At 31.4% G+C, this 13,591-nt stretch overlaps 1 protein-coding gene across 2 annotated transcripts; it reads right to left on the bottom strand.

The window, feature by feature from the left end:
- Nucleotides 1–512: 512 nt before the first annotated feature.
- LOC139844807 (MADS-box protein SOC1-like) lies at nucleotides 513–4,375 on the bottom strand. 2 transcript variants are annotated; one of them, XM_071835033.1, is made up of 8 exons: nucleotides 4,220–4,375; nucleotides 2,997–3,186; nucleotides 2,120–2,201; nucleotides 1,898–1,959; nucleotides 1,489–1,588; nucleotides 1,320–1,361; nucleotides 904–945; nucleotides 513–792 (listed from the first exon to the last, which is right to left on the bottom strand). In XM_071835033.1, exons 2-8 carry the CDS (start codon nucleotides 3,176–3,178, stop codon nucleotides 643–645), a joined length of 660 nt encoding a protein of 219 aa, XP_071691134.1. In that variant the 5' UTR covers nucleotides 3,179–3,186; nucleotides 4,220–4,375; the 3' UTR covers nucleotides 513–642. The 2 variants fall into 2 exon arrangements, with proteins under 2 accessions (XP_071691134.1, XP_071691135.1); XM_071835034.1 differs by lacking the exon at nucleotides 904–945.
- Between the last annotated feature and the right edge of the window lie 9,216 nt (nucleotides 4,376–13,591).

Raw genomic sequence — 13,591 nt, 5'->3', positions numbered from 1 at the left:
TTTAAACTTGATTTCATGGTAAAATGGCCAAGAGATATGAAAGAATGGAGTAGATTGTTGATGAAAAAACAAAATCTGCGTGTCTTCACCATTTTTATCATATCATCTTCATACAAATTCCGATTTAATTGATTCAAAAGCCTAAACGTCTGTAACTTAAAAAGCTACAAAATACTATTACTATATATATATATATATATATATATATATATATATATATATATATATATATATATATATATATATATATATATATATATATATATAATTTGTTTATGATGAATAAAGTTAAAGGTTTTTAGTTACTTTTCCTTTTTGTCGATCTATTTGATATTTGTGAGTTATTAGGGCATGTGTTTCAACATCCTCTATATATATTAGTGCATGCTTCTGAATAACGCTTGGGAATTGAAATTCGCATATATACGAATAACACTTGAGAATTGAAATGTCACATATGGTGCAGTAGTAATAATGCTTATGACAAGACCATCCCTATATATACCAACATCTGAAATTCACACAATATATATTAAGTTGTGTATACATGCTATATATATAAGGAGGATTCTTCTGTAGACACACTTTAGTAATGCATGTTTTAAGATGATGTGGTAACATATAATCTCGATATGATCGATATCACATAAGCCTCTTATGTCTACCTTTCTTGATTCTCCTCTTTGGTTGTCCAATAAACAGTTCGGTTTCGACATCCGATGTATCATCGTTTTCACTTACTATAAAATTCTCTACCCCTTCCACTGATTCTTCAATCGCTTGAAGTTGATACTATAAAAATTGGTGCATATCGAGTTATATTAAAATTTTCTTTAGTCTTAATTCGCTAAATTAACGGGATCATATCAAGAAATAATTGAAGACCAACAATTAAAAACTTACCTTCTTATTCAATATTGCATTGTCATTTGCGAGCATTCTCTCCTATATAGTTCCACAATACATAAAAGAGTTAGTCGAATTACACACTCGTCCCGAAATTATTCTCACAAATAGTTTTTGTTTGAGTTTAAAGTATATTTGATTATTGTCAGTTTTGTCTCTATATTCGATGTAAGTTGACTGAATTTACTTAAAAAATACTCCGTACTACATTTGGAGTAATACTAATGGTAAGATTATATTTAGTTGTTACTTTTTCAAGTAAAAAATAATTTTTATTACATATATACTTTGTAAATAGTCCGCAAATAGTAAGATGACTATTTTTTTATGATACATGTAAAATTAGTTTTGGACATAGAATTGAAAAAAATCAATAATTACACACAAAAATGCAACAATGGTAAGCAAATTACCTTTGCTTTCAATTGCTCAACTTGTTCATTGTAAACGTGCATCTACAACAACAACAACAAAAATTAAATAATAATTATAAACACAAGCCAAAACAATCAGCTATGTTCAAGATTTTATAAAGCTCTATAAAGTCAAAATGAGAAATGGTTTTCTTGGGAAAAAGTCAACCTTTCTCGCTCTAACAATGCATACACTCTTCTCCAGTCGCTGTTCAATCTGTAGTAGTTCATCAATGGTGGTTGATCCCATACCTTCTCCCAAAAGTTTCCTACATATATGGTTAAGTTTATCTAGTACTAGTATGTTTTATTTGTCCCAAAATTGAATAAAAATTTAAAACATTAACGTTGGTGTTACGTTAATACTATAGTCATTTTAATTAGTCTTATACAATTAATAAATAAATGTATTATATATTTATTACATGTTGTTGCCTTCTTTGAATGGATGTCATTAATAATGATAAATTGATAATTATGCTACATAGGTACCTTTTGTATAAATATAAATATATAGGTACTAAATTAATTTTAATGATAAAACTTGATATTTATTGTGTATGATAGAAAAATTGCACCTTTTTGCAACCTCTAAGAGTTCTATCTGCTTTGCCATACCTGCAGCTAACTGCCTCATATGCTGCAAAAATTAAGAGACAAATCGATTAATTGTGGTTATATTCAAGATTCCGCGGTAAAATATGAGAAAATTAATTTGAAAAAACAATATCAGGATCGTAAACTAAGAACCAAGAACGTATTGATTTTCAAGAAAACTTCAATTCGGAGAGATATTAAACCTGGACATCTTCTGGACACGGAGAATTTTCGGTTCTAATCTCCTTCACATGACCTCTATAACGTTCAATCGTGTCCTTCATGCTAATCGAGATCATATACACAAACGAAAAAACAAGCGCAATTAATCACAATTCTCTTCGATTGACATTCATAAAACATAATGTCTCTTGTGTAATTTGTTGTATTAATTATTAATATATAAATACTATGACTCATTGTATAGCTAGCTATGACACGTAGTTGAATAAATATACTTATATTACTAGTATACTACGTAGTATATACATACTATGATATTATGATACCATTTATTGTATAGGTAGCTTTTGATATTATGATATACCAAAGGGTCTCTGGCCGCCTAGCGCTATCGAATATTCCATCTGACCTTGAGGTCATGAGTTCGAGTCTTGTTTACAAGGTTGTAGATCTCGGATCTCGGAGAGATCTCGTTTGGAATTTTTTGGGAGATCTCGGCATCTCGGAAAAATCTCGGGGAGATCTAGGACATTGACTTACGTTGACTTTTTCATTTTTATAATATAAATATATACAAATAAATCAATATATGTATATTTATATACATTTTTATATGATCTTACAAAAAAATCCAAGAAATTAGCAAGAAAATCCGAAAAATTACGAGATTTTATGAGAAATCTCAAAAATTGAGCGAGAAATTTCGAGAAATCGTGGTTTTGACCAAGTTTGACCCCGTTGACGGAGAAATCTCGGGAGATGGACATCTCGTCTCGGCGGCCTTCCAAAAACGAGATCTCGGGGAGAAATAAGGAGATTTACAACACTACTTGTTTAGGACTGTGTAAAAGGAATAATTAATTAATTTAATATGTTAAATGAAGTGAAAAATGAGACCTTGAACTTGCAAATTCATAAAGTTTGCTTCTTGGAGAAAAAATGATAAGAGCAACTTCAGCATCACAAAGAACAGAAAGCTCAAAAGCTTTCTTCAACAAACCATTTCTTCTTTTAGAGAATGTCACTTGTCTACTTGTTGCATTCTCTATCCTCCTCATTTGAGTCTTCCCTCTTACCATATTTAAACCTATTTCAAAAGCATAAATAACTTGTAACTAAAACCCTAGCTATCTTAATTTAAATATACTCCTGTAATTTATTTATACACCCGTATAAGACACATGAACACTATTTTGTGTGATTATCTTCGCTACACTTTGCCAATCATCAGAAAAGAGATTTCATGTAGCATGTAATTATCTAGCTAGGTTTAAACTTAGATGATAATATAAAATTTACACTTCAATTTTGTTGAAGTTAGTTGTATTTTTGTCCTACGAGAATCGAATAAATATATAAATAATTGATATAATAATCTGAACTGATTAAATAAATATGGAATCTTTAGATTACCAAGGTTAAAAAACTTTAAATCTGGATCAACTAAAAAGCTACAGTAATAATTTTCTGTACGGATAGTTCGTCAAGCAAGTAAGAATTTTAAAGAGAGCCAATAAAATTAAATCAAATCAAATAAGTACGTATTATCAACTTAATAATCTGAGTATCATTTGTCAAGTTGAAACCAAATGAAATCTTTAAGTCGTCAAGATCCATCAAATATTCAATTCAAATATATTATATTAATAGTAATTAATAACAAGAGCCAAGAAAGTAGGAAACCCTAATTAAAACGATAATGTTTAAAAGGTAAAAGGTAATTAAAATGGTAATGTTTGAGCCTAAAAAAATGATAATTTTTGTACGTTATTGATTTAGTCGGTTCTTTTGGCCATCAAAACAAATCAGGTCCTAAAATCTTTAGTGTATCACAAGATCCGTTAACTAAACCAAAACCACATGACCTTAATCCAATCATGAACTAAAAAAATACCACACATCATATGAAAATGTCATCGGAATCCTTATTCTAAAGCCAATTTGAGCAAATTAGATAACAACCAAATTTATATGAGAGATCCATCAAACAAAAACACAAACTGGTGAAATTTTAGATTCTTCAAACATTTTACAAGTACTAAAATAGAAAGAGATCGAAAAAGGTACAAGACCAAATAGATGCACCTTTTCATACATGATGATGAAACAAAGAAACTTACAATAGAGGTAAAAACAATTCTTTCTTTCTTTGGGACTTGGATTATGAAGGATAATATGAGAGATATGGAAGAAAAGGAAAGAGGGCAGTGTATAAAATAGTAAAAGTTGGGAGTCTATGGGAGTAGGGAGGTGAAAATATAGTCAAAAGTGCACAACTTTTAGGCCCAAGAATAGCTAACCACAAAGGTAGCTTAGAGGAGATAGGCCATATAGTACCTTTTAGTCTTTATTGGTTTAGCATTAAAAAAGTAAACAAAACAAATACGGATTACTATTTTCGTTTCATATTAATTGTCTAGAAACAAAAATACACTGTTTATTTTATATGCATAAAATAAGAGTATAAAGAAACTTTACTTTATTTTTATTATCTATTTATAAAAGTGAACAACTAATTGAAAACATCTAAAATAAAATACTGAACTATTAATTAGGGATGAATGAAGTACATTAATTATATCAGTAGAAGTGAGGGTAAGTGGAAATAAGAAGTATAAAGTCATTCTTTTATTCTAATAGAGAGACTCATCCCCAACATTTTAGATAGAAAAAGCATTCTTCTCTCAATCCGAAAGGAAAGACTGTTTTGAAAAGATCATAAACCAGCATTAGATATATTGCATACTTTCTTCGTCCCAATTTTATTATCCATAGATTATTACACTGTACTTTTGTTAACTTTAATGTTTTACCCCTTAAGATTTATATATCTTTTTGTCTTACATGCAAACATTAAAAATCTCCTTATTTTATCTGTTTTAAAAAAAGAACAAATTGAGACATCCTTAAAAAGAAATATTGACAGCATATTCGAGACACATAGAGTATATAGATAACAATGTTAATAATTTCAGATAGTAATCGCAGAGACCAAACCTTTTAGTGGCGATGATAGTGATGGTGGCGATGGAGATTGAAGATCGCTAGAACCTTCTGGGAGAAACAAATGGGAGGAGTGTGAGGTGGAAAAGGAAGCTGCTATTAATATAGTGGTGGGAAATTACTAATAATACGCTTTTAGAGTTAGAAAAATATGATGAACAATAAAAGTATGTGTTCTAATGATACATTGTTAATAATATACTACCATAGATACATACTGGCCAGTGCTTGAGTAGAGCACCTTTTTTGTTCTCGTTTGAACTTCTGACTATAAACACGTGTATACAAATATATGTAGATATATATTAAATCTATATTGAGAGTGAACAATAAATAAATATATACATGGATATAAAATTTGAATATATATGAGAATAAATTAATTTTTAAATAAACCCGAGTGTACTCCAATTTTTTTGGGCAACAACGCCATTTTTCTTGTCGATCTTCCTCTAGACTATTCTATCACGTTTATTCCTTCCCCTGGTTTGTTATCTTTGAGTGTTAGTCATGGGTAAGAGCTCCACTGGGAAAAAGAAGAAACCCTCACAACCCTTGTAGTCGAAGGTTTTACGTAGCAATCGGATTGGAGGTGATTATAGTTTTAATAATAGTGGTTATTATGATGTTACATCGGTAAAGACAACATGTGCTAATACTAATCGAGAAGGCTTATCAATGGATAATAAGGATTTTCATGAACAGATGGGTGATTCTAATCCTACTGATGATGATGTTCCTATTTTTAACGATCGGGTACATACTCTTAATGATTGGTCTGAATCTGACATAAAGGAGGCTACGTTGGGGGATGTTAATCCTAAGAAAAGGAAGATTGGGAATTTAGGATTAGGTCCCCTGCTCGCGAATACGATGATGTACGCATTGTGTATACGACAACTGATTCATATGATGAAAAAGACGATAATAATCGGGAAAAGAAGGGAACAAATGCTAATCATGTAGAGGAAACATTGCTAAATGAAAACATTGAGAACCACGATAGAGGTCAAATACATGTGAATGGTGAGGGTAATCAGAATTCAGAAAAACATGTGTCTTATGTATCCGCCCTAAATGGTCATTATGTGGAGGCTAAACGGAAATTAAATTTTCGTTACATATAACCTATAGCATGTAATGTAATCGTGATGTTGATGTGATACTACCAATGTCTACGGTCCAAGAGGCCATTAAAAGGTATGAGAATACTCTATATGGTTACTTTTTGGGTAAACAGGTTGCTTTACCTGTTGTCCAAAATTATGTGTTAGATATTTGATATTGAACGCATTATGATGAATTCTAAGGGATTCTATTTTTTCAAGTTTATGATGAAAAAAAGGGACGATGAATGTGATAGAAAGTGGACCATGGATCATTAGAACTATTCATATAATCCTTAACAAGTGGACACTTGATGTCTCATTGGCGAAGGAGGAATTGACTACGGTCCCGGTTTGGGCCAAGCTATATGATGTGCCTTTAACAGGGTTCACAGAAGATGGATCGAGAATTGCTTCAATGATAGGACGTCCTATAATGTTGGATAGTTACATGTGCACTATGTATTATGGGGCGTGGGGACGTCCTAATTATGCTAGAGCTCTTATTAAGGTGTCTGCAATTTTGATTTTGAAAGAAAATAATACGGTTGTTACACTGGAATGGCCGTGTGAAGAGATGTGATGTGGTTAAGGTGGAGTATTAATCGAGACTGCCACGTTGTGATGGTTGTAAGCTGTTTGAGCAAATTGAAACACAATGCTCAAAAAAATGTTGATACCATGCTAGAATCGGTTATAGTAAAGGAAGATGGTTTTCAAGAAGTCTATAAACATAATAATTAATGGGTCAAGGTTTGATTATAACAAGGATAAAGGAAGATGGTGTATGTAGTAATACACCAAGTGTATGTTTAGACCAAATATGATGGGAGTATTAAAATGGGTAGTTTTACGGGTCATTAATATACTATAAGAGCAAAGTGTATAATAGCACACTTGTTAGACTAGAAAGGAAGTAACATGGTTAGGAAGCTGACCAACAAATATCTAATATTGTTAAAGAGAAAATACACTTTAAGTAATTAAATATTGATGTGAATAGTAAACTCTTGTGTTTAAATGATATATATAATTGTAGGTTGATAAAGAAGTGCGTACTTGTTTTGTGTTGTGGCTTGGAAGATGTTGCAAGGTGAATTTATATGTAAGTAAATGGAGAGTTATCTACCTTTATTTAAATTTGTGTAAATAACAGTATATGATTTGCGGGATGTATTTCCAATGCTGTAAAATTAGTCGAAACTAACAATTTAGTTAAGACTATGCGGTAGAAATAGTGGTTGATTGTAATGTACAATCATCCCATCGGGAGTATGACTACATATCCGTTAATTTTGCGGTAGTTTGTGCTTTCTATTATATATTTTGTTTAGTTGTGATAGATAATACTTATTTACTTACGTGTGTTTCTCACTAAGCGTAAGCTTACTCGTTTAGTGTTTATTTTTTAGGTGCTTGTGGTAGTAATGTGAAAGGTAAGGAAAAAGCATAGCTTATGACTTGGAAGACTATCTTTTGGTAAGTGGAGGTTTCCTATCCCAACCCCGTGAAGATGATAACTGAAATGTCCCGTTCATATTGATTATAAACGTTCCATATTAATTGATTTCGTTGCGAGATTTTGACCTCTATATGAGACGTTTTTCAAAGACTGCATTCATTTTTAAAACAACTATAACCTTTATTTTATCAATAAAGGTTTTAAAAACATTACATACATTATCAAATAATGATAATCTAAAATATACTGTTTACACACGATCATTACATAATGGTTTACAATAGAAATATATTACATCGACATATGTTTCTTGAATACAGTTTTTACACAATATCATACAAACATGGACTCCAAATCTTGTCCTTATTTTAGTATGCAACAGCGGAAGCTCTTAGTATTCACCTTAGAATAAACATGCTTTAAACGTCAACAAAAATGTTGGTGAGTTATAGGTTTAACCTATATATATCAAATCGTAACAATAGACCACAAGATTTCATATTTCAATACACATCCCATACATAGAGATAAAAATTATTCATATGGTGAACACCTGGTAACCGACATTAACAAGATGCATATAAAAGAATATCCCCATCATTCCGGGACACCCTTCTGATATGATATAAATTTTGAAGTACTAAAGCATCCGGTACTTTGGATGGAGTTTGTTAGGCCCAATAGATCTATCTTTAGGATTCGCATCAATTAGGGTGTCTGTTCCCTAATTCTTAGATTACCAGACTTAATAAAAAAAGGGCATATTCGATTTCGATAATTCAACCATAGAATGTAGTTTCACGTACTTGTGTCTATTTTGTAAATCATTTATAAAACCTGCATGTATTCTCATCCCAAAAATATTAGATTTTAAAAGTGGGACTATAACTCACTTTCACAGATATTTCCTTCCTCAGAAATAAGACTTGGCCACGGATCGATTCACGAACCTATACAAATATGTACATATATATCAAAGTATGATCAAAATATAATTACAACCATTTTTATTATGTTTTAAAGATTTGAGTGTATTAAGTCAGCTGTCCTCGTTAGTAACCTACAACTAGTTGTCCACAGTTAGATGTACAGAAATAAATCGATATATATTATCTTGAATCAATCCACGACCCAGTGTATACACGTCTCAGGCTAGATCACAACTCAAAGTATATATATTTTTGGAATCAACCTCAACCCTGTATAGGTAACTCCAATATTACTGCATATAGAGTGTCTATGGTTGTTCCAAATAATATATATACATGGGTCGATATGATATGTCAAAACATTTGCATACGTGTCTATGGTATCCCAAGATTACATAATATATTAGAATACATGTATAATACAATATAAGTTAGCTAGAATATAATTTTTATAGATTTGTTAAACATTTCCCGTAGCTAAAAAGATCAAAAATATCCAATCTTGTTTTTACCCATAACTTCTTCATTTTAAATCCGTTTTGAGTGAATCAAATTGCTATGGTTTCATATTGAACTCTATTTTATGAATCTAAACAGAAAAAGTATAGGTTTATAGTTGGAAATATAAGTTACAAGTCATTTTTTTAAAGGTAGTCATTTCAGTCGAAAGAACGACGTCTAGATGACCATTTTAGAAAACATACTTCCACTTTGAGTTTAACCTTGATTTTTGGATATAGTTTCATGTTCATATGAAAAATCATTTTCTCAGAAGAACAACTTTTAAATCAAAGTTTTCATAGTTTTTAATTATCCAAACCAAAACAGTCCCCTGTTTCACTACGACGACGTATATCCGATTTTATGGTGTTCATCGTGTTTCCAGGTTTTGAATCATTAAGTAAGCATATCATATAGATATAGAACATGTGTTTAGTTGATTTTAAAAGTTAAGTTAGAAGGATTAAGTTTTGTTTGCGAACAAGTTTAGAATTAACTAAACTATGTTCTAGTGATTACAAGTTTAAACCTTCGAATAAGATAGCTTTATATGTATGAATCGAATGATGTTATGAACATCATTACTACCTCAAGTTTTCTGGATAAAACTACTGGAAATGAGAAAAATAGATCTAGCTTCAAAGGATCCTTGGATGGCTTGAAAGTTCTTGAAACAGAATCATGACACGAAAACAGTTCAAGTAAGATTTTCACTCGAAATAAGATTGTTATAGTTGTAGAAATTGAATCAAAGTTTGAATATGAATATTACCTTGAATTAGAAAGATAACCTACTGTAAATAACAAAGGTTCCTTGATCTTATATGATTACTTAGAATGGATTAGAAAGCTTGGAAGTAGACTTGCAAACTTGGAAGTATTCTTGATTTTTATGAAACTATACTTATGGAATTTATGAAGAACACTTAGAACTTGAAGATGGAACTTGAGAGAGATCAATTAGATGAAGAAAATTGAAGAATGAAAGTGTTTGTAGGTGTTTTTGGTCGTTGGTATATGGATTAGATATAAAGGATATGTAATTTTGTTTTCATGTAAATAAGTCATGAATGATTACTCATATTTTTGTAATTTTATGAGATATTTCATGCTAGTTGCCAAATGATGGTTCCCACATGTGTTAGGTGACTCACATGGGCTGCTAAGAGCTAATCATTGGAGTGTATATACCAATAGTACATACATCTAAAAGCTGTGTATTGTACGAGTAAAAATACGGGTGCATACGAGTAGAATTGTTGATGAAACTGAACGAGGATGTAATTGTAAGCATTTTTGTTAAGTAGAAGTATTTTGATAAGTGTCTTGAAGTCTTTCAAAAGTGTATGAATACATAGTAAAACACTACATGTATATACATTTTAACTGAGTCGTTAAGTCATCGTTAGTCGTTACATGTAAATGTTGTTTTGAAACCTTTAGGTTAACGATCTTGTTAAATGTTGTTAACCCATTGTTTATTATATCAAATGAGATGTTAAATTGTTACATTATCATGATATTATGATATATAATATATCTTAGTATGATATATATACAGTTAAATGTCGTTACAACGATAATCGTTACATATATGTCTCGTTTCAAAATCATTAAGTTAGTAGTCTTATTTTTACATATGTAGTTCATTGTTAATACACTTAATGATATATTTACTTATCATTTAACATAATTAACCAAGTGTATCAATATCTTAATATGATTCATATGTACCTAGTAAGACGTTGTTATAACGATAATCGTTATATATATCGTTTTTATAGTTTCTTAATTTAATAGTCTCATTTTTATGTATACAACACATTGTTAAAATACTTAATGAGATACCTACTTATAATAAAATCATGTTAACTATATATATAACCATATATATGTCATCATATAGTTTTTACAAGTTTTAACGTTCGTGAATCACCGGTCAACTTAGGTGGTCAATTGTCTATATGAAACCTATTTCAATTAATCAAGTCTTAACAAGTTTGATTGCTTAACATGTTGGAAACATTTAGTCATGTAAATATCAATCTTAATTAATATATATAAACATGGAAAAGTTCGGGTCACTACAGTACCTACCCGTTAAATAAATTTCGTCCCGAAATTTTAAGCTGTTGAAGGTGTTGACGAATCTTTTGGAAATAGATGCGGGTATTTCTTCTTCATCTGATCTTCATGCTCTCAGGTGAACTCGGGTCCTCTACGAGCATTCCATCGAACCTTAACAATCAGTATCTTGTTTTGCTTAAGTCTCTTAACCTCACGATCCATTATTTCGATGGGTTCTTCAATGAACTGATATTTTTCATTGATTTGGATTTTGTCCAACAGAATAGTGGGATCTTCTTTAGTAAAACATTTCTTCAAATTCGAGATGTGGAAAGTGTTATGTACAGCCGTGAGTTGTTGAGGTAGCTCCAGTTGGTAAGCTACTGGTCCGACACGATCTATAATCTGGAATGGTCCAATGTACCTTGGATTTAGTTTCTGTAACATCCCACCTTTTTCTGTTTACTTTTCTGTTTAACTATTTTAAATTCCGTTATATGTTTATAACATCTCCCGTTGATACGCGTTTTAAAAATATCTCGTTTAGGTCATTCACGCAACCGCAACCGAACTCGAGGGACTAGTTTCGCCAAGGGAGCAAAGATGTGACTAGCTTTTGACTAGTCAACATCCACCTCCCTTTCTTTTTCATTTTCATTTCCCTTTTTCTTTACTACTTTCATATTTTCTCTCAAAACACCATTTCAAAGAATCACCATCCAAATCCAAGCTAGCGGGTGTTTCGCAAAACAAATTACATTTTTGGAATCCTTGCAACTTCCTCTTCGATTCCATACCGATTACATCTAATTTGGGTAACTTTCTTAAATCACTAGATTTTGTGTTCTTGATGCTTTTAACTAATAAAGTTGTTAATTAGTGTCTATGGCTCAAGTCTAACATGAATATATGATTTATATGTTCGATCTTGTTATTTTTAGTAACTAGCATGAACTTGAAAGTTTGGTGTGTTTGATTGATGATTTGGTTGCTTAAATGTTGTTGTTATGATAAAGTGCAAGTATTAAATGTGTTCCTAGTATCACTAGCTTCAATTTGATGTGTAGGTTGCTTTAGAAAACTTCATGAACTTGATTAGTGATTTTGGTGAAATTGGGTTAGGGTTTGATGAACTTGAAATGGACTTTTGATGCTTTGAATGACATGAAATGTTATTTGTAAGTGTTAGGTTGTATTGTATGCTTGATTACCTTCGAAACGGCATATCGTTCATGTAAATTGGTTGCCGAATCATCGAATTGCATTTATGAACTTGGATGCATTAAATGAGGAGCTTTGAATGTAAAATTTGGTTGTTGTAAAAGTAAATGTGATTGATGAAATGTGTTTAGTTGTTTTCCTTGTTAAAATACCTTTTCGATGATATAAGATACATGTTTTGGTTGTTTGCGGGTCATAAATGGTGATTGTTTGAAGTTAGGTTCGTGCATTAAACTTGAAAACTGCCAGAATTTCTGCACAGGTAATGGCGTGGCGCGCCATATCCCCGCGCGGCGCGCCAAAGTGGGCTGACCAACTTGTCACTTTTATGAAAAATGTTTGTTATGCTACGCACCTCCGATTCACATGTAACTTGTTCTAACATGCTTATACATGATTAAAAACCTCAGAAAATAGTTCGGGACCCGACCCGAACGTGTTGACTTTTTCATTGACTTTGACCCGACCAAAGTTTGACTTTTTGTCAAACTTAACCAAATGATTATGCAATCTTTCTAACTTGTTTCTATACTTGTATCTTGCATGAAACTTGACAATTTGATTCACATGCTACATAATCGAGTCGTAACGAGCCATAGGACTAATTGAACATCTTTGACCTATCGTGTTTACCGTTATTGATACGACCTATTTGTTTAGGTCAAGACTAGCATTGTTCTTTGCATACGTTATTTGTTGAAGTAGTTATTGCTCATGCACACAAGGTGAGATCATAGTCGCATCTTTCAAACAACTTTTATGCTTTAAACTATGGGATGAGAAACATATACGTATCATACTTTTACACTTTGAACACAAGTACGAAAACAAACATTCCACGTACGGGTTTGAACAAAAAGCCTCAATTCAATTATCATTAGTTACACTTGCAGGGTGTAAACGAGAACTTATATTATGTGATCACATGGGCTTGACGAGCCTCATTCGGACGGTTCGCTACCGTTAGCGGATGAAATATATTTTCGAGTATAGTGTATGTTCTAACACTACGTAACAGGGTACAAAATAGTTAAGTTTGATAATTGGTTGCCCGCGAAACAAATAACAAACTTTGGAATGCAAATGATTTTGATAATCATCTTATATTAAATCTTGTGGTTCAAATACAACGTTTACTAAAACACCTATGATTTCACCAACGTTTTTGTTGACAGTTTTCTATATGTTTTCTCAGGTCCTTGA

This window comes from Rutidosis leptorrhynchoides, chromosome 4 (genome assembly GCF_046630445.1).
Source record: "Rutidosis leptorrhynchoides isolate AG116_Rl617_1_P2 chromosome 4, CSIRO_AGI_Rlap_v1, whole genome shotgun sequence".
Classification (NCBI taxonomy): Eukaryota; Viridiplantae; Streptophyta; class Magnoliopsida; order Asterales; family Asteraceae; genus Rutidosis; species Rutidosis leptorrhynchoides.
This window is presented reverse-complemented; position numbering and strand designations above follow the sequence as displayed.